The following is a 26,615-nucleotide window of genomic DNA, read 5'->3' as shown; positions in this document are numbered from 1 at the left end:
AATATCTCTTGGAGAGCCAAAATTCTTATTGCTCAGTTAAGGACTAATTCTCATCAACTCCGTTGTGAAACAAGGCGCTGGAAAAGGCCAAAAAAAAGTGTTGGAAGAAAGAGTATGCATTTTTTGTTCTTCTGGAAAAGTGGAAACAAAAAAACATTTCATTTTAGAATGTGAGGCCTTCAAAGACAACAAGGAAGGTTATACAGATATGTTTGGCAGCTAGCTCTTGGGATAATCTATTTAGCGAGGGGTTTGTCGAGAAATTGAGAGCATTTATTGTGAAGCTTCACGAAAAAAGGGCTGAATACATCAAGCAGATGAACAAGCAATCTATCCCATAGGCTATCTTTAGCCTCGTGGACGTTAAAATAATTTCTTTCTTTCTCCTTCTCTTCCTCAATGTGGAGGGTGCCTAACATAAGTAGGAAACATCATCAGCAAAATTGAATTTAGTAAGATCGATTCAATTATTCTGTCCATAAATATTCAGAGCCAACCTCTTTTAAGACAAATTTCGGCTGTATGCATGAGTAATAATGCTATATAATGACGTACGCCATAAATCGGGTTTCTTTCTGATATTAAAGTGGAGCTTTTCAATTCATGAAGTGGTATGAAAATTAAACAAATATTGCCATAGTTCTGTAAATATAGATGAAAAACTAATCAACCATGTGAAGCAATGTTTATTACCAAGACAAAAACCCAGTTAAGTGAAAATCAAGTTCTCTTGCAATCTATAACGTACGGTATTTATTACTATGCTTGCTTCCAAGACATTTCATACATCATGTTTTGGAAGACATAATAATGGAGAAACGAAATAAATATCAAGACAGAACCACAAGAAGTCGACTGAAATACCTTATAAGGGATGCTAATGGAAAATAAGTACACCATTTTATGAGTAACATGTATATATTCCATCGAGTTATTTTGTAATAATAAATCAAAAGTGATCCCATCCAGACATGAACATAAATATGTTCTAATATATAGATGTATCTTATCAATTTAGATATTTATTGAACCATTCTAGCATTTTCACATGAGCCTCTTCCGCATTCTTTACAGCAACTTCATCATTCTCATCGTATCTTACAGTCCAACCATGAGCAACCCCGGGATAAATTTTGACAAAGCTATCTACCTGCAACAAGCAACAGGCTAAAGAGTTACCCAAGTATGTTCATCTAACAACCCAGGGGAAGAAAGAAGCATTTTCTGCACAAAAGGAGAAAGACAATGTTGAATGTAACAAATAAAAGCAATGCCTTTGATGACAATAGTTCATTTAAGGGAAAATGTCCAACATAACAAGGATAACATGAAAGAATCCATATAGGTAAAAAAATATACAAGTGATATTGAATAAGCGAGTTGATACAATAGTATGTCACATTGTATATAAACATACATTGAATAGACATGCCTTCTAGAGATGTTCCCTTTGAATACATTATTACTGTTAGTGTTCTATGAACTTATGTTTGTTACATTGTCTTCCCTTTCAAGGATATTTTTTCCTCAAAGTATTCAAAACCTGTCTTTGTTCTTGCATGTAATGCTTTCCCTAATGCTATGCTCCCAATGTCTCATACTAAAAGAAACAAGGCAGTACGCTTTTTGAAATGCTAGACATAATTGTCATATTGTTGAAAGCTTACTCCACCCTAGTTCAATCTTCTGTGGAACTCTGTTTACAGGGTTCATGAATAGAACTTAATATATTGTGATTCCAAGAATCATTGATTGAATTACATTAAAATTGATCTTCTTTGGAATATAGGTTAAATATTTTCCCTGTTTAGAGCAAAAGTGACAGTTCCTGTGATTAGGGGATGTGGAAAAGGTTTCCTTGTAACTTGAATTTTCTTTATCATAATTTTAGTTTTTATTAATTCACTTTTGGTATTATATCTTCTACATACAGTTTTATCATTTTGTTGATCATTGAAATTATATTGGTAGAAACACTTTGATTTGTTAAGGTTTACTATATCCCATGTTTGTACTTAAACATTTGAAAATATCCCAAAATCAACTGGAAACGACACTGTTTCCTTGTTGATCAAAGAACATTTGTTGGTAAGTTGTTCCACTTTTTCTTGTTGCATCCTCTCTTTTTTTATTAGCTTCTTGATTTGCACAAGCAAGCTTTGACTATGATTTCTGAGAGAAGAAATTCCTTCAATTTTCTTTGGTAGATCATTGATGAATTTCTTTTTGAGATCTTGATTTTTCTGTTGAAATTGCTTTTAAGATTGATATCTTGTTACTTCACATTTTAATTTATCAATTTATGTAATGAAAATTTGATTTGAATAAGCAGGCAAAGACTATTATCCTTAAGATGAGAATTTTCTTTACCTTTATTCACCAAAACCTGGTCAAAATTTTCTTGGAGTGCCTGCATCTTCTAAAGTGACCTTTGATTATATTGAAGGATCACCTCTGGTTTATCTTTCAAATCTAAAACCAAAATTGTGTTTGTCATAACTTGAGCATACAGATTCAGATGGCACTGACAGTTCAGGGGTCCCTTTACAGTGACAGTTTCCATAAAAATACCCTTGAGCTTAGGTTTTAAGTTTTGGTCTTGAATGAGGAAATTGGCAAAAAAACAGCTTTTAGAGTATGAGACCATTGTCTCTACCTACAACCTGGTTAGATGAAACTTGGACAATAAGGAATTTGGGCAAGCACGATAAAACTATTTCATGGATGAATTCTGGGTGAAATTGTAAAAATTGGGCTAAATTCTCTATTCTGGGACACTCTTTGACATTTTAGAAGCGTATTTTCAGGAAAAGTGACCCAAGACCGCACTGTGGAAAAATTATTTCAAGCCAACAACTGGTTATTTCAATAATCTAGGAAACCTTGTCCATGTAGAAATTTTGTTTTACACTTATTTCATCCAAGGATAAGTATTGCAAAAAGTGATCAGTTGTCATTTCTCAAAAGAGGCAAAACCTATTCCAAACGAGAATAGTGAGCAAGATTCAGTTTCAAGAAAGTTACTCCTGATTTTTCCAGAAAATGAGAAGAACAGAGCCTGCAGGACTGATTTGACAAAAAATTGTCAATATACATCAGTTCTAGATTACATTTAAAACCTCTAAAAAGTTGTATATGATGAAAGGTTGTCTAATGATGTGTCACATGAACACTTCCATGGATACAACATTGTATTAGAGAGAGTAAAGACACATTCAAAGATTAAGATCCTTAAAGAAGAAAGATTGAAAATACACATCATCCATAAGAGCACAAGGACAATGTTGTGAGAGTGGATGTCAATATTGTTGATTTCTGGTAGCATCAGATGTGCTCTAAGCCTCAAAATTTGCAGGGAGGCTAGGACGCATGTATTCCAAAATACCCAAAAATCATTTTGAGAAATTCCACCAGGAAACAGTTTTATTAAAATAATTAATTATTTTTTATGGATGCCTAAGTTTAAACTTAGGAAATTAAAATAATTAAAGGGTACTAATTAAACTGGGAGTGAAACTGCTAGAAGAAGACGAGGATCAAGTCAAAATGATCTAAGCCATTGATCAGAATCTAATCTAGGCCGTTGATTGATCAACAAGAGGATTATAAGAAGAGGCTTGATGGGCATTTGGAAAACACATCAAGTGAAATCAAGAAATCGATTTCTCAAGAGAGCACCGCAGCAATTGTCGGAGAAGTCATTCAAGAGATTTCTTGCAGTGAGGAGCAGGGATAGATTTTTGGTTGGAGAGTTTCCTGATCCATGGATACATTGCAGAGAAGGCAGAGAGAGCTCCAGAAGAGGCAGCGCAGTGCCACACAGAGCTTCAAAGGGACTCTGAGATTCAGCTGGGAAGTCGAGTTCTAGAGCCAGAAGCCGAGGTGTGAGACCGGAGGGCCAGAGGAATGAAGTTCCAGACAACAGGAGATCCGTGGAAGAGGTGACACAGACCCTAGAGAGGCTGACGCAGAGTCAGCGTGGGGCCAACTATCCAGGGCCTGGATCAGTGTTGTTTAGCCAATGATAGTGTGAGGTATTTCTCACTAATTACACTACCAATCAGATTCTCTATATTCGATAGCCAGTGAGACATATCCAAAGATTGTATTCAGAAACTACTGCATAATAATACAAACCCTCAGCTGCTGCAACGGTTTTCCCGCATTGGGTTTTTCTAGGGACATTTGTCCAAAAATAACAATGTCACTTGCGTGTGCTAATTCTTTCTTGCTCAGTTCTTGTTTCCGCATATTATTTAAGTTGTGAAGGCTGCAATGGTATTTATGTCGATGTTTACCGTATAACACTGTAAATAACTTGATTCAGTAGGAGAAATACAATCAGTTGTTGCAGTAGTGATTCGGGGTTTCCGAATTTTCACATGGTATCAAAGCGCAGGTGTGTTGAATTTTCTAAGTCTACTAGTTAGAAACCTTCCACGCACTTTACTGATTTATTCCTACCTATTTGTTCCGTTACTTAACAAGTTATTTACAAAGTAAATACTGAAAATAAACACTAGTGCGTTCTCAAAATATTACAGATCATCAACTGAAGGAAACAGAAACAATCACACCAAATGACACTGTTATTTTTGGAACAATGTCCCTGGAAAAACCCAATGCGAGAAAACCGGTGCAGTGATTTGAGGGTTTTCCTACTAAGTAATTTAAGAGTACAATCTGGGTTCCAAACCCGACTTACCCAACAGAGAATTTCCTTGGCAGTAGTACCTCTCAGTCTAAGACAAGTGTCTCGGTTGAAACCCTGGATAAACCTTCCGGCAACTCCTTAGCTCCAATATGCCCCAGAAACCCTATCGTTTGCCTTTCTGGACTACGCCAGCCTCTCTCTGCCCAGCGCTGGCCCTACGTCACCCTGAATGAGTCTGCGTCAGCCTCAGGAGGCCCTGCGTCAACCTTCTGGTCCTTTGCGTCAACAACGCTGGCCTCTCTGAAGCACTACGCAACTCTTGGCTGCCTCTGTGTGAGCCCTAGCTGCTACTGCGTCACTTTCTCTGGCTCATGCGCTGCTCTCCCAGCACTATCTCTGCCTCTCTATCTCTCTGTACTCAATGCCCCTCAGCTACAACTCCAAACACTAATTCTATCTCTCTTAGCAAACCCTGCTCTAAAGAATAGAATGACTGATCATCTGGTGTGTTCTCCAAGTGACCCTCAAGCCTCCTCTTATACTTTTCTCGTTGACATATCAACAGCCGAGATTAAGTCCCTAATCAACGGCTAAGATTAGATCTGACTTGATCCATGTCTTTTGGACCATTCTAATACAATTTTATATTAATTCACATTAGTATTTTAATTTCCCTAAGTTTAGACTTAGGGACTCCACTAAAAATATTAATTATTTTAATATCTCCTGAACTGTTTAGAATTTGCCCAAACCCTTTATGGGTATTGGAGATCTCATGTGCCCCAACCTCTCTACCAAATTTCGTGGCTAGAGCACATCCGATGCTACCCCAAATCAACATTCCCTCTTAGCGAGGACTGTGCTCTAGTAATACTCTTCACTGAGCATTACTCTGATCATCCAACATCGGTCCCTGTGCTGATGCTAGGCCTGCTGCCCACCATCCTCTACACTGTTATATCCTGCACTGTTGCCCATGGTTCTGCCACTACCATTGTTGCATCTATACGACAACTCCCTCTGCATCCGTGCTGCCAATGGTCCTTTCTCCCAACACTGCATCCGCACTGCAACTCCTCTCATCATGTTGCATTGTGCTACCCAGCTTCACTGCAACTCAGTTACTGAGAAGTAAGTAACTGATCTCCCAACTCTAACCTTTTTGTTGGGCTAGAGACCCTCCTGATGCTGAAGCTCCCTCTACCGCTGACAAGTGCTCCCTCTCTGACCTCTGCGCTGCTGCAACAACTCCCTGCATCTCGCACCGTTGCACCCCTCTCTGTGCCATCCTGCACTGGTGCAACACTCCTGTGCCTCTCGCACTGCTGCAGCCTACTAGCCTCACGCTGTCTCGGGACTCTTGCACTGTATCTCTCTCTGTTGCTCCATCCGCATCCATCTCTACCCACATCATCTAGTCCTGCTACTCCTCTTCGGGGCTCCCGTAGCAAGGTCTCATCCAAGAAGCTAGGTGCCTCAAGGATCTTGCCCCTCATCGCCTGTAGTATGCCTGACTACAGCTCGATGTCTCCCTACTTCCGCTCAAGTGGTGCGTGTGCACTCATGGCACAGTCATCGTCTGTCAATACTTCCTTCTCTGCCCTTGTTGGCGTTGCCTTAGTCTCGGAAGGCTCTCCCTTACTCTTCTTCCTTGGGCACTGGGTCGCATAATGACCCAGCCCCCCATGGTGGAAGCACTTGATCTTGGACAGATCCTTCTTCTTCCGCTTTTCTTGCTTTCCCTCAGATGCTAGGGCAACATCCTCCTCCTCTTGCTTGACTCTGATCCCCTTGCCACTGCTTCCCACCTTTGACTGTCATATGATCTCTTCTTGGCGAAGCGCCGCCCACATCTCATTCCAAGGTGGAAGTGTCCCTTTGCCCAGTATACTCTAGACAAATACCTCCCAGTCTTCTGAGACATCATTCAGGGTTGTCCTTACCATCAATCTCTGATCCGGCGCGGCTTCTATCGCAGTCAACTGATCTCGGATCTCATTCAATCCTCCGAGGAAGGTGTCAATCGGTTCTCCCTTCTTCATCTGATATGACCTCAACTGATTCTCTAGTAACATTCTTCTCTACACAGAATTATGCTGGTACAATTTCTTTAGGGTCTCCCACATCTCATTTGTCGTTTCCTTCTCGGCAATGTGTTGTACTACATGGTCCTTGACCCCATCTAGGATGATGCTCTTGGCCCTCGCCATTGCCTCCTCGTACTTGTCGTTCTCAGCTGGGTTGACCGGGATAGCTATCGTCTTCAAGGCGAAGTGCTTGACACGATTTCTGTCAAGTACGGATAAGATTCTAGCCTTCTAGACTGCGAAGTTTGACGCTCCGTCCAGCCTATCCTAGTCTCTTACTCCATGTAGTGCCATGATGCTCTTCTACTTCCCTCCTAGAAGTTCTCGATGAGACTCCCTCTGAGTCTCGATTTCTCTCCTGGAAATCCTTCTGTCGATGTCGAGATGCCCCCTACTCTGATCGTCTGTGCAACCGCACCATTGATCCGGATTTCTTGACTAGAAACCCTCGGTAGCAACTCCCTCCCCTTGGCCTTGCCTTATCAGGTGTTGTTCTGACTACAGTACCTCACCAGCTCCACTCTGCAACTTTCCCACAACCTCCTAAACCCCAGCAACCTGAAGGTGAGAGCTCCTAGGCTCTGCTCAATCCCGACACCAGCAACCCAGCCTCCTCAGCCAACTATGTTAGCCCTCCTAGCCTCTACATGGCTCTGCGTGAGTCTCCCTTTTCCACCCTTAGCCTCTGCATTGCCTCTTCTTGGCTCACCCTTGATGACACAGGCACTGCGTCACCCTTCCCTTGTTGCTGCTCCGCTAGAAATAGCTTTTGTCACCTCGGGACAGCTGTTTTTTGCTGCTATTGCTCCGCTCGGCTGATGTCCTCAGTTCTCCTCTGATCTGCAACCACGCTCTGATACCATGTTGAAGTTTCTAAGTCTACCAGTTAGAAACCCTCCATGCACTTTACTGATTTATTCCTACCTACTTGTCCCGTTACTTAACAAGTTATTTACAAAGTAAATACTGAAAATAAATACTAATGCATACTCAACATATTATAGATCATCGACTGAAGGAAACAGAAACAATCACACCAAATGACACCGTTATTTTTAGACCAATGTCCCCGGAAAAACCCAATGGAAAACCGATGCAGCGATCTGAGGGTTTTCTTATTAAGCAATTTCAGAGTACAATCTGGGTGCCAAATCCGGCTTACCCAACAGAGAATTTCCTTGGCAATAGTACCTCTCAATGTGAGACAAATGTCCCGGCTGAAACCCCGGATAAACCTTCCGGCAGCTCCTCAGCCCCAATCTGCCCTAGAAACCCCAGTGTCTGCCTTTTTGGACTGCGTCAGCCTCTCTCTGCCCAGTGCTAGCCCTGCGTCACCCTGAATGGGTCTGCGTCAACCTTCTGGCCCTCTGCGTCAGCAACGCTGGCCTCTCTAAAGCACTGCGCAACTCCTGGCTGCCTCTGCGTGGCCCTGCGTGAGCCCTAGCTGCTACTGTGTCACTCTCTCTAGCTCCTGCACTGCTCTCCCAGCACTATCTCTGCCTCTCTGTCTCTCTATACTCAATGCCCCTCAGCTGCAACTCCGATCACTAATTCTATCTCTCTTAGCAAACCCCGCTCTAGAGAATAGAATGACTGATCATCTGGTGTGTTCTCCAAGTGACCCTCAAGCCTCCTCTTATACTTTTCTCGTTGACATATCAACAGCCGAAATTAAGTCCCTAATCAACGGCTAAGATTAGATCTGACTTGATTCGTGTCTTTTGGACCATTCTAACACAGTTTTATCTTAATTCACATTAATATTTTAATTTCCCTAAGTTTAGACTTAGGGACTCCATTAAAAATATTAATTATTTTAATATCTCCTGAACTATTTAGACTCTGCCCAAACCCTTTTTGGGTATTGGAGATCTCATGTTCCCCAACCTCTCCACCAAATTTTGTGGCTAGAGCATATCCGATGCTATCCCAAATCAACAAGGTGAAGCAAGAGAGTAGACCGAAAGAACCTAGCGTTGATGATTAGGAGGGATATCGAAGTGTTGCGTAGGCAGCAGATCGAATCCCCGGAAGGATTGTGGAGTCCAAGCCAGGAGGTAAAGATTCTTGAGGAAAATCTCTCTCTGAGTGAGTTGACAGAGAGGTAAGATTTCTAGTTCGTGATTTGTCAGTGGCAGAGGGAGCAGCGCAGTAGCAGATCCAAAGCTGAGAAGTCTTCAGGTGAGACACAGTTTTCTGTAGCAATTGCTGGGGCAGAAAAACGTCAGAAGAAGGAAGGAGACACCTTTTGAGGGAATTTCTTCCTCAGAGAATTCCTAACCAGGGAATTCGATTTCTCAATTGTTGAGCAGCAGTAGAAAGGAGCAGAGCTACGAACTCCAGCAGGGAGTGTGTAGGCCAACCTAGCAGCAGCGCAAAGGAGAGAGGAGGCAGTTTGACATTTTGTTTGCAAAGATGGCAGCTAATGGGCTGAGAGATCAAGATCGGTTGGATGGAGCATCCAACTATGTGATTTGGAAGGCTAGGATCTCCTGCCTTCTGGATGAGCATAATCTCAAAGCCTATGTCGATAGTGTGGTAGCTAAACCTACAGATGCGGATCCACTCAAGAAGTACAACGCTGAAATGGCGAAGGCCAAGCAATTGATCCTCGATGGAGTGAGGGATCATGTTGCATGTCACATTACTGGCAAAGGGACTACCAAGGGGATGTGAGATGCCTTGGCTATGTTGTATCAGGAATCTTCCAAGCAATGGAAGATGTACTTGGAGGAGAAAATGAGATCCACGAGGATGCAGAAGGGGGAACGCATTGATCCGTTCCTATCGAAGCTTCAAGAGGTTCAAGACTCATTTGCAATTATAGGATCAGCGCCTCAACCCACCGAGATGTTGAGGTTGGCCTTGAATTCAGTCTCAGAAGAATGGCAAGTGTTTGTCCAGAGTATGCTGGGCAAAGAGATTGTCGAATTGGGAAGGGATGTGGGCCACTCTTTCACAAGTAGAGTTGAGGCGAGACTTAGTCAATTGCAAACTTGATAGCAGCAACAGCAGTGGGACGAAGCCCAATGAGGAGGAATAGAATGCAGCCCTTGCATCAAAGGGGCAGCAGGATAAGCAGAGGCGGAAGGACATCTCAAAGATCAAATGTTTCCGATGTGGTGAATTTGGTCACTACGCTACACAGTGTCCTCTCAAGAAGAAGGACAAGGACGAGAAACATGATCTGCAGGCTGCAACTACTAAGATCGAGGAGGAGGAGTTTGCCATGATTACCCAGATACCTCCAGGGGAGAGGTGGGGTGATCTAGTACTGTAGTTCGAAAGAATTATAGATGGGCAGGATCCTTGAGGAGTCCACCTCTTGGATCAATACCTTGCTACAGGAGCCCATATTAGAAGTATCAGGATGGACCAGTGTCAGTTTGTGCAGAGGAGTGTCAGAGTGACAGTTGCAGTAGCTAGGAGCGCCAGAGACTAAGCAGCGCAGAGCAGAGTTGGCAACAATGCAATTGGCACAGTGCAGAGTCAGCAGCAACACAGAGACTTCAAAGGGTCAGTGCAGAGACTAGCAGCAGTCAGAACTCCAGCAACAGATGCATCATGTTGAACACTTGTTCAGTATTTTGGATGTTTTTCCGTTGCAATTGTTGCAGAAGGCAGTAGCAGCAGTTGGAGCAGAGTTGCAGTGCAGATGAAGTTGGCAGCAGCATGCAGAGTCAGCAACAGTGCAGATGAAGTTGGCAGCAGCATGCAGAGTCAGCAGTAGCACAGATGCAACATTTGCGCAGTAGTTGGTGGGCAGTGATGTCAGACATCAGCGACGCAGAGGGAGATGTTACAAAGTCAGGGTGATGCTTCAGCAGGTTGCATTACTAGAGCACATTCCTCGCTAAGAGGGAGTGTTGATTTCTGGTAGCATCGGATGTGCTCTAAGCCTCAAAATTAGCAGGAAGGCTAGGACACATGTATTCCAGAATACCCAGAAATTGTTTTGGAATATTCCACCTGGAGACAATTTTATTAAAATAATTAAATATTTTTAATGGATGCCTAAGTCTAAACTTAGGAAATTAAAATAATTAAAGGGTATTAATTAAACTGAGGTTGAGACTTCTAGAAGAAGACGAGGATCAAGTCAAAATGATCTCAGCCATCGATTATAATCTAATCTGGGTCGTTGATTGATCAACGAGAGGAATATAAGAATAGGCTCGATGGGCATTTGGAAAACACATTGAGTGAGATCAAGAAATCGATTTCTCAAGAGAGCAGTGCAGCAGTTGCCGGAGAAGTCATCGAGGAGATTTCTTGCAGTGAGGGGCAGGGATAGTTTTCTGGTTGGAGAGTTTCCTGATCCGGGGATACATTGCAGAGAAAGCAAAGAGAGATCTAGAAGAGGCAACGCAGTGCCACGCAGAGGGAGTTTGAGATTTAGCTGGGAAGTCGAGTTCCAGAGCCAGAAGCCGGGGTGTGAGGCCGGAGAGCCAGAGGAATGAAGTTCCAGACAGCAGAAGATCCGTGGAAGAGGTTGCACAGACCCCAGAGAGGTTGATGCAGAGGTTGCGCAAAGCCAGCGTTGGGCTTGCCATCCAGGGCCTAGATTAGTGTCGGTTAGCCAGTGATATTGTGAGGTATTTCTCACTAATTTCTCTACCAGTGAGATTCTCTGTATCTGATAGCCAGTAAGGCATCCAAAGATTGTATTCAAAAACTATTGCATAATAATACAAACCCTCAGTCGTTGCACCTGTTTTCCCACATTAGGTTTTTCCGGTGACATTTGTCCAAAAATAACGGTGTCACTTGTGTGTGCTATTTCTTTCTTGCTCAGTTCTTGTTTCCACATATTATTTAAGTTGTGAAGGCTACAGTTGTATTTGTTTCGATGTTTATTGTATAATACTGTAAATAACTTGATTCAGTAGGAGAAATATAATCAGTTGTTGCAGTAGTGATTCGGGGTTTCCGAATTTTCACAAATATAGGAAATGTTAGATAGAATCCAATGAGCACAGAAACTTGATGGAACCTCAAGATCTTGTGGAAACAATGAGGAGTTTAAGGGTTGAAATCCAATGTTTCCAAGCAGACAATGCAAGAATGATCAAATCTCGAGAGGCAAAACCATATGAATGCTATACTAGTTCCAAGTTTGACTCAAATACAAAGACCATTGCGGCATGGACATGGATCTAACAATGCTAGAGGAAGTAGAGATATCTCAAGAAGGGCATCTCATAGAAGATCCCGTGTATCAAGAAAAGGACACAAAGAATCAGGGAGAACCCCTGGAGATAAGCATATCATCCCTCTTCAACTAAATAATACTTGTAAAGATCCATTGAGCAACTTGGATGTATCTCCAATTAGACACTAAGGAGGCATGACAGACAGATTGCAAGGAGAACTTTGTATGGTTAAACCATCTATTTTCAATGGCAAAAATAAGTTTGGACAAGATGTTGAAGCTTGGTTATTGAGGATGAGAAAGTATTTCTAGTTACTACCAAGGAAACATGAAAGATAAAATTTCCACTTATAATTTACAAGGAAGGCTTCTATATAGTGGGGATCATGACTGGCAAGTAAAGAGGATCAATGAAAAAAATTGAATGTAGATAGTTAAAGAAATACTTTCAACAAAAGTATCTTTGTAAATAAGTTACAATACCATGAAAGGAAGATACATGAGTTCCATGACCTTAAGCCAAGAAACATGACAATGGATGGATACGTAAAAAATTAATGGAACCACCAAACATGTCAAGTAGATCAAAGATGAGGATGAATGCCAACCAAGCTGGGAGTGTTGGAGCGCAATGGAGCATAAGAGTTTCTTCAGCTGCATTTCTCTCCCTCTTGTTGTCGTGAACCAAAGTACCAGTAGTCGTATTGAGAAAGTGCCATGGTGCGAGGCAGCGCCTCCTTGCATTTACTTGCGATTCAATCAAAGGCTCCAAAAGTCCTCGTCTGCAACAAATTGACCCTCCTTTTGTTGTGGTATATCTATAACATCAGTGTTCATAGGAAGGCTGGTGCAATGGGTGAGCCATCAAGCGAGGTTTTTATCCTCTGCAATAGTACCTTCAAACGGATCTGTTTCTTGGATGTCGGAGTCAAGGGTTTTCTTTTCTCAAGATTTTGTGCCCCGTTATCCCCAAATCAGAGTTGATCAAGTTGTGATATGGGATATGTTTTTCATATGGCGGTTTCCTTTTGTATATGATGGGGGTCTTCAGATCTGTGTAAAAAACTAGATCATCTTACACCCAGATCTGGCCAAAAGACACGGCGGGAGTGGGGACATTTTGCAGTGGTCGAGTCTAGCTTGTCGTAAGGGGTTGTTTTCTTACATAACGCTCATTCCCCAGAATCTGGGGCGGCCAAAGGACCAGTATATAGCAGATCTGAAACAATATATGGATATGGCCTATGATACTAATAAACCTCAGAACTTGTCTCTACATCTGCCCTTCTATGGGTCTCCTCTAAGTTTGTTAGATCCATATTTGGACAAAATCTAGGAAAAAAGAGAAAAATACCATATCTTTGTTAAAAATCTAAATGGGAAGGCCATGATGGACCAGGGCACAGATCTCGTGAAACAACTGAAGCAAAGCATATAAAATGATTTAGGAATACCAACAACACATCAAGTATTGATATATGAAGAAAAAGTGCTACAGGACTCCGTGAAAATTTCAAGTCTAAAATCCTATTGCAACAACTAGAATTAATTCTTCTAATTGTTAATTAATTTAACAATTTATTTGCTATGGCAAATATCAAATAAATCACTCTGCAACCTTCACAAATAAAACTGTAGAAAATAATAGCGTTGGAAACTAATAAATACTTTAGCGCACACACATAAAATTGACACAATTATTTTTGGACAAATGTCCTCGGAAAAAACAGAATGTGGGAAAACCGGTGGAGCGGCAGAGGGTTTTTATTATTATGTAGTAGTGAAATTATCCGAGTACAATATGGACGTCGAAAACTGGTAAACTTGCAGAGAAAATATTAGCAAAAATAATTTGAGGGAAATTAACCTCACTCCGAGCAATTCCGGCACTCGACTATCCCTGAAAAGCAAGTCATCCACCTAGCCCTGCGCAGGCCCCGCGTCACCTCTGCGTAATTCCTCAAACACTACAACTTGGAATTTCTGCAAATCAAGTTGTTCTGCCTGCTACTGACTGGGAAACTATTTCTCCGACACTCTAGAAATGTCTTTTGGCCTCTGGAACTGATAACCAGCTTCACCCTAGCAAAATCGAACTACCCTCTGAAGCTTCTGCGCTGCCTCTGTGCAGCCTCCTAGAGAAATTTCGGCCTCTCTGCAATGTACTCATCAGATTTGGAGAAATCTTCCTCCGGCTTCATTGTTCCTACCCCTCTCTGTCTCTCCTTCACTTCTAAATCTCTAACTCTTCCGGCACCAACTGCTCTCTAGAAAAATCGATCTCTATGTGTGTGTGTTCTCCATTCACCCATCAACTTCTTCTTATAATTTTCTGTTGGACCTCCAACAGCCAAGATTAAAACTTAATCAAGGGCCAAGATCATATCGGAGTCAATCCGTGTGAGTTTCTAGATAATTCACACCTTATCTCAATTAAGTCTAATTAATTAATCCCTTTTCCTAAGTTTAGACTTAGGAAATAATTAAAAATAGGCCACTAATCTAATTGAGACACTTCAAGGTGGAATTTCCATATACGATTTTTGGGTTATGGAGAACTCCTATGTTTTAGCCTCTCCACAAAGTTTCGAGCCTAGAACACCTCCGATGCTACAAAGACTAATAGATTCCCTCCAACTGAAAGATTATGACACGGCAAAGGATTAAACCATAATATTAAATCTGACGTTGTGGGGGGGTTATACAACTTTCATAACCCTAATGCAAATACTAGAAACCCTAATGGATCTATCTCGTTCAAGGATGCACTCAAAGGGAAGATTCTTGCTCCAACCAATCAACTCCAAGATTTGTCAGGACCTTACATTGTCGAGAAAATGAACAAGGTACTAGCTATGGATGTAAAACCGCAGGGGTAAAATCATACTTCCCTGATCTACAAACTAAGGCATTAATATTTTAGTTTAATGGTTTCTGGTCGAGACTAGAAGACTTATATTAGTGGGTGTTCTCTTCTTGGACAACAAACTGTGATCTCTACTTATGTTGTAAAGGCTTCTTCAAAGTACAATTTGACACAAGACAAGATATGGAAAAAGTTTTAAATGAAGGGCCATGGTTTTGGGGTAGAGTCGGGCTTTTTTTTACCCCAAGGTTCCTAGAGTTTAATGCTACAAGCATGGTCGTAACAATGATGTCGATTTGGGTGATGTTGCCAAACCTCCCCTTCCTTTTTGGCACCATCAGGTCTTGGAGGCTATTGGAAATACTTTGGGCAAAAACAAAAAAAAAATGGATCTGGACAAAACATCAAAAGGTATCTTTACATTTGCAAGGATATGTGTAGAGATTGACCTTAGCAAAGGTTTTCCTGATCGTTTTCTTATCAAACATGAAAACTTCCAGTGGACACAGGTGTTAGATTATGAGAATATGACATTCAAATGTCGAACTTGTTTTCAAACAAGGCACTTGCAGAATACCTTCCCTCAAGCAAAAAAGGCCCCAAGAAAGAAAAAGAGGCAAGCCCCTGAGCCTGTTACCCACTACCTATGGGTAGCATGCAGAGGAGAAAATTTTCTCCTAGATGGTCTTTAGCCAGCAACCAATAGCCCCTTGCAACCACCGAATAACTCGATGTGCCACTATCTCCGCCAGTTGAGCCAACCATGTGGTCCCTCACCCATTTGTTATGATTATATGTTTGAAGGTGAGCCTCCCGACCCCAAAGGTATGACTTTTCATTGGTTTAGATGAGTAATTTTGTTTACTTATCATGGACACTTGGGCATGGAGTGGTGGGGGGATTTGGCGGAAAGAGTCGGCTAGGTTTGTACTCTTATCTCCTATGCCAGATTTGATGGTTAGCCTTGTATCCTAGTCCTGTGAGATCTTCTTTACTGGCCATTAGCTTTAGGGTTGGCACCACATGGGAAACCCTGATTTTGGTTGTGTGGTATCACTTCCCGACACCATATACATCACTCCCTTCAACTCATTTTAACCTCATTCATCACTTTTCCCATCTGAGTCAACATGTGTCCACTGGGTCCACATAGGGTTAGTCTCCCCCTCCCCTTGTCCACACCTTGGGTCAGGCTTGGAACGATGCCCGGAGGTTGGTGTAGCTAAAAAGAAAAGAAAAAGCATAATTTGGCCACTTACAACAGGAAATGTACCAAAAAATGCAAAAGATGGTTGGGACATACAAATTTAGCATGTGGGCAAAAGCCAAACATGAGCTCTACCCCTCATTCATCGCCATCCAGTGTTATCAGAACCGGTGGAACCAGTCGGTCCGACCATTTTTGGCCCAAAACCAATCTGAACTGGAATAGGTCGGTTCGGTACCAAACCGACCGGTTCCGTGTAGAAAAGTTTTGCCTTTTATTTTTTATTTTTTATTTTTTAGTTGGTTGGCCCACTTCTTACTCTCCCCTAGGCTAGCCTAATATTCAAGCCTATGGCCCTAGTATTGTTATGCAATTCATGGTAATGTTAAATTCTTAAAGTAAAAGTGACATTCTCCTTAAATTTTTATTTTCATCCTTTTACTTAAATTTTTAACATTACCATGAAATGACTCAGGATGTTTGAGAGTGGTTCCAACCTCATTGGATTTCATATGGAGAAAGTAGAATTTTAGATTTCACTCAAAATCCAGCAGACTTAACAATTTTTCAGGATTTCAAGATTGGGGGGATTGCAACGTTTCCATTGGATTTTGTCATGTACGAGGGTATGGAACTAGTATTTAATAAAGAGCACCAAGCCCTCTATGTACTTTGATGTTAGTGGCATTGGTTTTCGAACTCCTGTATCATGACTCTACTAAAAATGTACCCATCACTCAAACAAAATCTTGACATGAAATGCTACGTTTTTTCTATCTTATTTTAATGCCTACATGGTTATATTGATGGCGAAGACCCCAATATAGGCAATGATTTTGATGATATGTAGGCATTTTTTGTAGCATGATTTTTTTGGATGCTAGAGGCCATCTAGAGCATATTTGTTGATGTATTTTCAGTTCATAGATGGATTGCACTCGATGCTATTTTGGTTATGTGCACCCATACATGCTATGTAAATGAGAACTTTTGCAGATTTGTGTATAAATGGTTTGGATTCATATGGATGCACTTGAATATATATGTTTTTCTTTAAAATATGAATATTTTATATGTTTTTGGTAAACCGGTTTTTTTCTAGCTTTTTACCAGTTCCTAGTCCACAAAGATTTCGGTTTGATTCTGATAACATTGTCGCCATCACCGTAGTTCCTATGGGACCTAGACGAGCCTCCTCCATCATTAAGGAACCCATGATTGTCCCAACCCCTGGCAGGAAATGAAATGCCCCACCTCAAAAAGGGATTTCTACTACTACATCATGCTCTCATCCCCTGGAGCCCCGAGCAATTATGAAGAAAAATCAATCAAAGGCAAAAGGCATATGAAGAAAGGTGGAAAAACAAAGGTCGAGGTAACTCATGAACCACGACTTGCTCCCTCCTACACTCATATACCTAGGTGTGGGCTTCCCTTATTATAGTTACCCTTGTACCATGGCATGTGGCTTGGAGCATTCCCCTGACCCCCACTCTGTTCCATCGCTATATCATTTGCCACCTACCACCTGATGGATGTACCATGGACATGTCACCCCCTTTAAAGGTCGAAACAACCTAATAGGGTCCTTGAATAACCCCTTTATTGAGCTTGGAGACAATTGTACATGCCAAAGCCCACTATGGAAGGGCATGCCACCATGAAGTGCCCCATTGATTTCATGAATTGTAAGCTCTTTTACATGATTATTTTAATGATTTGTTGTATTGGAGGGCAAGGGGAGGCATTGGATCTAAAGCAGGATTACAGGTGGGTCTCTATTTGGGCTTGGTCTCCCTATACAGGGTCCTAGCCTTCTATAGAGCCACATTGGCACTTGTAGGGTGAGCGTTGAGAGCCATGGGCCTCCACCATAACAGAGAGTACTTCATGGATCCCCAACAACACTCATTTATTGTTTGTGTTCCACCTTTTGAATGACGGTGATGAACCTCGTTCATTATGCCCAGCGGTCTCCACACTTGCACCATACACTTGACAGATGTTCTAGGGTCCAGATGAAGATGTGTCCCACTGCAGGAGACAACGGGAGGGCTTTTGTCATCATCCTAGCCCTTACAGATGGTTTACAGGCATTTTCAATTCACTTCGAGACCCATGAGGATGTTCTTGTGCCCCCACACCCACTTGGGAGCACCACAGTGACTTGCTTGGAAAACAAAGGGCCAACCCCTTGTCCACTATGTTTGAAGTCCATTCTCTCACCATGGCACACTTTGGCCTTCATTAGGCCTTTTCAATAGCCCAACGACTCATTATTTTGATTATTCTACTTTCTTGAGAGGCTTATTTTTAGGTTATTGAGCTATCTTGGTCGACTTGTCACCAAGGGATGTTATTATTGCACATTATTTTATTATTTGAGCTTAATTAGGCCAAATAGGCAAATTGAATCCATTAGAGATGGTATAAATTAATGAGAGGTGATCCATTTCTCTTAATCACTTGGATTTGGGTCTAGTAGCTACTTGGAGAATTTCGCATTCCCTTTTGGAGAACGAGTTTGGTTTCATGAATGAATTTTGATGTTTCGATTCTATCTTCATGGCCTTGGAGCTTCATTATTGGCATAATTTGATGATTGGATATAGTCACTGTACATGTAAGTGATCTTTTTCATGTTTATTCTTGTTATTTACTGTCACATGAATGTTGCGAGGATTTTCGCTATATAGGTCTGAAATTCACTGCTACTCTATGTGAAATGGTGGAAATTTTGGTCTTTTGAAGTGTTGCATACATTGCATGTGTCATGTATCAATTATTGCATATCGAAGTATAAAATCTTCCGGCAGCTGCTCTCATGCCCTAATTGTCATGCGAAGTTGTCTAGAAGTTTCCTTGATTGGGTATAGTCTCTCCAAATCACAAGTTCACCTTGACTCCATCTCTCCCAAAGGCAAGACATTGATCCAACCATTGGAGGTCACTTAAAAGAATGTTTTTCTCGCCTCCTTCTCTTTCTAGACCTAGCCTTATAGGTCTCCTAGGGCATCAATCAACTTCCATTCTAGCCATCCAATCACCTCGATTTTTGGTCCACTACTGTGTTAGGGTTTTGTCTAGAGGTCCTCCAAGTTTGAAGCAAATCCGATGGTGGAATCCCGAGATATAACAAGCCCTAGCTGCGAGACCAATTCTTGCCCTAGATTGACTTGGGTTAGTATCCACATTAGGATCATTGCATACAAATCTCAAAAGAAAATTAGCCCTTTGATCCTGTTCCCTACTCTAATTAGGTCGAGTACCACATTGGATGATCAACTCCACACCCTTAACCTAGTTTTGGGTCCACTTGGCTCTTTGTGGTCCTGCAACTTTATAAGTTCAACTCCACAAGGATTACATAGAAGCCTCCTATCCTCAAGGATCCCTTGGTATAGTAAGCCCCTTGTTAAGGCATATCTCCCAAACCTAGGCCCAAGAATCCTCTTAGCCCTTCCTAGAGAGCCCATCACCTTGCTTTCAAAGCAAGAAAGCTATCTAATTGAGCCTCTCTTGTGAATAGGCATTAGGAATCACTCCTTATCCTCTTATTGATCCATTCATCTAGTGATTCCCCTTATACTGGGTCTCCTCCCATCGGTGAAAGTCTGTAAAGAGCATGGAGCCTTCGCTGAGGTGACAATGGGCTATCACTCCGTTGTTGCCCCTTGACCTAGTAGTTGCTTTATAGGATCCCCTCCTAGGACCCCTGCTAGTTTAAGTGGTAAGATTTTGGGGTCGTTGCCAGGGAAACGATACATGTGACATATTTCCCTTATGAAATCATTGACATATCATTATTGGGAACTCCATTGGAACAACAAAGCCCTAGTTCTCCATTGAAATTCAAAGTTAATGCTTGTAGGGTGAAGCGAGCATCTATCAAGGCATTTTAATTCACCCTAGCGACTCCATTTTAATCCTAATATGCAAAATCATGAAAAATGACCTGTTGTCAAGAAGAGAGTGCCCGTGGCTCTCCATTTGCAAAACTCAATGATAAAAAACTACAAGAAATTGTGGACCAATATGTTGAGTTTTGTGAAGATTTATTGGAGAACATGGATAAAGAATTCATGCTCTAGTTTCATGGAGCAACGAAAAACGATTCTACACAACAATGTGTGCTTATGAGAAGGATCCTAGCCATCCCTTTGAATTTGCCAACTAAACTTGTGCTTTAAATATTTTCACTGATCTTATCAATGAAAAATATTACAATCAATCACAAAGTCCCATAGAATGTAATCAATTCAGTGATCAGGGTGACCTTGAAGAAAATCCAAGCATGGAGGATCATCATGGAAGTAGGGAATATATGGACGAATGGAATCAATCTAAAGAAGATCGCGATAAGGACCTTCAAGTTAAGGATTGAGAAGGTACATGGCATGAGTGAAAGCCCTATTAAAGCCCATGAGGATGAACACGATGAAGTGGGGACTTTCATTCAAGAACGGGTGCTTGAGGATATGAATATTGTAGCTCCCTGTGAAGATGACATTTTTGATTTCTTATGCATTAATGAGGCAAAATGGGATATGGGCAACCATCATTTTGACAATGACCCTATTTATGATACTGACATAGAAAATGAGGCTGAAATTGATTCTCTTTTCCTCCGGGACATCACTCATAATGATATGACTACTCACACCATTGAAAAGGACGATCATTGTTTATTCGAAATAGTGGGCCCCATTTATGACATCAATGATGACACTATTAGTTTCTGTAGCATCGGAGGTGTTCTAGTCTCGAAACTTTGTGGAGAGGCTAAAACGCAAGGGCTCTCCATAACCCAAAACTTGTTTCTAAAAATTCCACCTAGAAGTGTCTCAATTAGATTATTAACCTATTTTTAATTATTCCCTAAGTCTAAATTTAGGAAAAGGAGTTAATTAATCATAATTAATTGAGATAATCTGTGAATCATCTAGAAACTCACACGGATCGACAAGGAACTAGTTTGGGACCTTCATTAAGTATTAATCTTTGTCGTTGGAGGTCCAACAAAAGATTATAAGAAGTCGATGGGTAGATGGAGAACTTACTTGTGGAGTTCGATTTCCTTGGAGAGTTTTATTTTTCTAAAAGGCCAGCAGTTGTTGGAAGAGTTCGATCTTCAGAACGAAGCAGAGACAATGAGGGGCAGGGACAGTGAGCTAGAGGAAGTTTTTCAGATCCGATGAAGTGCATTGCAGAGAGGCAGAAAGAACCACAGTGAGGCTGACGTCGGGGCTACACAAAAGCCTCTAGAGGCAATTCGATTTTGTTGGAGAGAAGTTGTGTTTTAGTTCCAGAGGCCGGGAAAGTGTTCTAGAAGGTCGGCGAGACAATTTCTCAACCCGTGGCAAACAGGACGGCTAGAGAAGCAGTTGATTTAGGCATAGCATTGAAAGGACTGCACAAGGGTGATGCAGGCCTGCGCAAAGGTTGTTTGGACGGCTCACTTGGAGTTGCAGTCAAAGTCCGGATCGCTAGTGGGAGTGAGGAAAATTCCTTACAATATTCTTGTCAGTATTTTCATTGTGGGATAGCCAATTTTCGGCATCCAGATTGTACTCGGAATTTCTCACTACATAATAATAATAATAATAAAAACCTGTTGATTTAGGGTAGCATCGAATGTTCTCTAGCCATGAAAGTTGGTGGAGAGGCTAAAGCACATGAGATCTACAAGACCCAGAAATGGTTTTGGGAAATTCCACCTTGTTAGAGAGATATTAAAATAATTAATATTTTTAATGGAGTTCCCAAGTCTAAACTTAGGAAAATTAAAATATTAATGGGTATTAATATAAAACTGGGTGAGAATGTTCTAAATGACATGGATCAAGCCAAATCTAATCTTAGCCATTGATTATAGATTTAATCTCGACCGTTGAAGACTCAACAGAAAAAGTATAAGAGGAGGCTTGAGGGTCAGTTGGAGATACACCAAAATTGATTAGTCAGTTCGATTTTCTAGAGCGGAGTTTGCTGAGAGAAATCGAACAAGTGATCAGAGTTGCAGTGAGGGGGAGTGAGTGCATAGCAGAGAGGCAGAGATAGTGCCGAAGGACCAACGCAGAGGCAAAAGAGGCTACGCAGAGCCAACAGGAGCCACGCAGAGGGCCAGAGTGACTGCACAGAGGCTACCAGGGCCTGCATGGGTGATGCAGAAGGCCAAAGAGCCAGCGCAAAGCAGCAGAAAGCTGATGCAGGGGGCTTCTGAGTGACGCAGAGGCCAGGAGGGCTGATGTAGAGCTTCAGAGAAGCGTCGAAGAGATTTTTGTGGAGCAGACTTGCTAAATATCTGCTTCCGAAGAGAGGTATTACTGCCAGATTGATTTCTCTATTGGGTGAGCCAGTTTGGCACCCTAGTTGTACTCAAGAAAGTTGCTTAATAATAAAACCCTCAGAACTGTTGCACCAGTTTTCCCAAGTTGGGTTTTTCCAAGGACGATTGTCCAAAAATAACGGTGTCCCTTGTGTGTTTGTCTGTTATTTTCAGTTGATGATCTGTAGATGGTTGAGACTGCATTTGTGTTTATTTTCAGTATTTATATGGTTAAATAACTTGTTAAGAAATAAACAAGTAGGTGAAATAAACCAGATAGTGCCAGAAGAATTTCTAATGGGTTAGACTTAGAAATTTCAACAAAACCCTCAGTTATTGCACCGGTTTTCCCAAGTTGAGTTTTCCGGGGACATTTGTCCAAAAATAATTGTGTCAATTTTATGTGTGCACTAGAATATTTCTCAATTTCCAACGCTATTTTTCCACAATTTTATTTGTGAAGGTTGCAATGTGATTTATTCAATATTTGTCGTAGCAAATAAATTGTTAAATTAATTAACAATTAGAAGAATAATTTCCACCTGCCACAATAGGATTTCAGACTTGAAATTTTCACATGGTATCAGAGCATGATTGATCAAACAGAGAAGCTCAGAAGCGGAGGCAAAAATTCGTTGTTCAGGACGAATTTCTAGAGGTTGCGCAGAGCCTAAGCCAAGTAGTTTGAATTGTTGGGCAGATCAATTTTTCAGTGCAAATTGGCAGAAAATTTCGGCTTGCTAGGTTCAGTGATTCCAACAAGTAGAGGGAGCAACAGCAGCTCAAATTTTCGCTGAGCAGATTCCTTGTTTGGGCGCAAAGGGTTTTGCAGCAGTTTGTAGAAGCAGAATCAGCGCTGGGTGGAAGAGAAATAGCACGCACAAAGGGAAAATTTATCTCAGGGGATCTCGAGATTTAGAGATCTAAATTTTTGCAGTTGCAAATTGGCAGTAGTTGTGAGCAGAGTTTCTCACTCCAGAAGGGAGTGCGTGTAGCAGACCCAGAAACCGAGCAAACAGAACGAGGGATATTTTCGAGCAAATTCAGAGATGGCCACAGCTAGGCTTAGAGATCAGGATAGGTTGGAGGGAGCCTCCAACTATGTCATCTTGAAGGCTAGGATGTCCTTCCTTCTGAATGAATATGGCCTGAAAGCCTATGTGGAGAATGTGGTAGCAGTACCCCAGGATGTCGATCAGCTCAAGGAGTACAGAAAGGAAATGGTGAAGGCGAAGCAAATGATTTTGGATGGAGTCCGAGATCATCTAGTCTCACATGTGGTAGACAATGGTACGACCAAGGAGATGTGGGATGCTCTCTCCGAGCTATTTTAGAGTTCTTCCAAGCAGCGAAAGATGTTTCTCCAGGAGAAGTTGAGGAGCATAAGGATGCAAAAGGGCGAGAGCATAGATGGCTTCCTCACCTGGATTCAGGAAGTTCGAGATCAACTATCAGTCATTGGGGAGGCACCCGAACCCACAGAGCTTGTACGGTTTGCACTAAATAGTGTCTCAGATGACTGGCAAGTGTTTGTCCAAAGTATCTTGGGCAAAGACACATTGCATAAATGGGATAGGATGTGGTCTAATCTACAGCAAGAGGAGTTGAGGCGGGCTCTAGTGAAGAGTACCATCAGCGGTAGTAGCAGCAAGGGCGTGAAGGGTGAGAAGGAAGAAGAAAATGTGGCCCTAGCATCTAAGGGTCCCAGTTAAAGGCAGGGGGGAAAGAAGAAGAAGAAGGACATGTCAAAGGTCAAGTGCTTCAGTTGTGGTGAGTCCGAGCACTACAGTACGCAATGTCCTCTCCAGAAGAAGGCCAAGCAGGAGAAGTAGGACCAAGCAGCAGCGTCAGCTGAGATTTATAAGTTGTTCGCTAGGCTGGAGGAAGATTCCGCAATGTTTGTAGCTATACCTCTAGGAGAGAGGAGGGGTGATCTAGAGCTTTAGTCCTAGAGCAGCACAGACATGGGTAGGTTCCATTGAGGTGTCCTCCTCATGGATCATTACCTTGCTACCAGAGCCCACAGTATTTAGTAGCAGGATGCAACATTGTCAGTTGATGAAGTCAAATTTCGGAGTGACAGTTAGAGACTAGTTGCAGTCAGAAGTTGAGGAGCGCAATGCAGTGTTGATAGCAATGCAGAGTAAGCAGCAACGCAAATTCTTTAGTGGACAATGTAGTAGCTAGTAACAGTTAGAACTCGGAGACAGATGCATCATACTGAACACAGTTGATTCAGTATTTAGGATGCTTCTCAGTTGCAGTAGTTGCAGTTGCAGCAACAATAGTTGAGAGGGAGTTGCGATGCAGTGTGGAGAGCCTAAAACACAGGGGTTCTCCATAACCGAGAAATCATTTCTGGAAATTCCACCTAGAAGTGTCTCAATTAGATTATTAACCTATTTTTAATTATTTCCCAAGTCTAAACTTAGGAAAAGGCATTAATTAATCAAAATTAATTGAGATAAGGTGTGAATCATCTAAAAACTAAAACGGACCGACAGGGAATTAATTTGGGCCCTTGATTAAGTTTTAATCTTGGTCGTTGGAGATCTGACAGAAGATTAGAAGAAGTCGGTGGGTAGATGGAGAACTTACTTATGGAGTTCGATTTCCTTGGAGAGTTCGATTTTTCCAAAGATCCAACAGTTGTCAAAAGAGTTCGAGCTTCAAAAGGACGCAGAGACAGTGAGGGGCAGGGACAGTGAGCCAAAGGAAGTTTTCCATATCCGGTGAAGTGCATTACAGAGAGGCAAAAAGAGCCACAGTGATGTTGAACGCAAGGGTTGCGGAGAAGCCTCTAGAGGCAATTCGATTTTGCTGGAGAGAAGTTGGATTTTAGTTCCAAAGGCTGGGAAAGCGTTCCAGAAGGCCGAAGAGAGATTCTCAGCCACTGGCAAATAGGATGGCTACATGAGTAGCTGATTCATGCAGAGCGTGGAAAGAACTGCAAGGGTGACGCAGGCTTGCGCTGAGGCTGTTTGGACAACTCACTTGGAGCTACAATCAAAGCCCAGATTGCTAATGGGGGTGAGGAAAATTCCTCACAATATTTTTGCCAGTAGTTTCCATAGTTTTAAAAAACAGCCGTTTCGAAACGGAAACGGCCGAGTTGGTCCGTTCCATTGCCCTCCGGAGTGACTCGGTACAAAAAACAGCTCGGTTGGCCGAGTCAGCCATGACTCGGCCGAGTCATTGAATGACTCGGCGGAGTCATTGAATGACTCGGCGGAGTGACTCGGTACAAAAAACGGCTCGGTTGGCCGAGTCAGCCATGACTCGGCCGAGTCATGGCTGACTCGGCCAACTCGGCCGTTTCCCATACTGACTCGGCCAACTGGGCCGTTTCCCGTACTGACTCGGCCGAATCACAAACAGCGGCCCGTAACCCACTAAAACAGCGATTTAACATTATTTTAATGAAATTTTAAGGGGTTTGCTGATTGGTTTGGACTTCAAGGTGTTTTATGAATTAGCTAAATGTTATTTGGGGTCCATTTCCCCCTCCCAAACCCTATTTAACACACTCAAATGCTCTCTACTATTGATATGCTATTCAAATTTCATGGTAATGTTAAATTCTTAAAGTAAAAGTGACATTCTCCTTAATCTTCATTTTCATCCTTTTACTTAAATTTTTAACATTACCATGAAATGACTCAGGATGTTTGAGAGTGGTTTCAGCTTCATTGGATTTCATAAGGAGAAAGTAGAATTTTAGATTTCATTCAAAATCGAGCAGACTTATCAGTTTTTCAGGATTTCAGGATTGGAGGATTGCAATGTTTCCATTGAATTTTGTCATGTATTAGGGTATGGAACTCGTATTTAATCAAGAGCACCAATCCCTCTATGTACCTTGATGTTAGTGACATTGGTTGTCGAACTCCTCTGGGATTCGCTCCCAAACTAGGAGCTTCTAAAAATGTCGCTCCCGCTCCCGTTTTCGCTCCTGCTCCAAAGTAACACAAAGAAGAGAAACTGTTTGGATCAAAAACGGTTACATGATCTAGTTTATGTCCAATACAACCTCCGGCTCAGACGAAACCATTTGCTGAACAAAAGACCTGATTCAGATCCCATTGTGTTGGAAGACATTGATCCAGCAGAGTTTGATCCTGATGAGGATCTTGATTTAGATTTAGATATCGAGACATCAGTTGAACTTGAACCTGTTGTTCAGTTGAATGCAGATCCCAATCCACAAGCCTCAATCTCATAGCCAGCAAGGACTCCAGTTGTAGGTGCTTCCTCTGCTCAGCCACGACAGAAGCGCAGCCGCATATCTACTCTATCTCAGCTTGCATCTGCTGCAGTTGCA

The 26,615-nt window shown here is 41.9% G+C and overlaps 1 protein-coding gene across 1 annotated transcript in view; it reads right to left on the bottom strand.

Annotated features, from left to right (window-relative positions):
* Window positions 1-838: 838 nt before the first annotated feature.
* LOC149203967 (endo-1,3;1,4-beta-D-glucanase-like) overlaps window positions 839-26,615 on the bottom strand; it is a 130,299-nt gene continuing 104,522 nt past the window's right edge. Inside the window, exon 7 of the mRNA XM_089403634.1 lies at window positions 839-1,150. Coding sequence (XP_089259760.1) covers window positions 1,010-1,150 — 141 coding nt within the window. The 3' untranslated portion in view covers window positions 839-1,009. The remainder of the gene's footprint in view (window positions 1,151-26,615) is intronic.

This window comes from Pinus tabuliformis, chromosome 2_1 (genome assembly GCF_031772625.1).
Source record: "Pinus tabuliformis cultivar Carrire ecotype Pingquan chromosome 2_1, CPIR1, whole genome shotgun sequence".
NCBI lineage: Eukaryota > Viridiplantae > Streptophyta > Pinopsida > Pinales > Pinaceae > Pinus > Pinus tabuliformis.
Note: the sequence above shows the minus strand (reverse complement) of the source record. Positions and strands in the feature narration are given on the sequence as shown.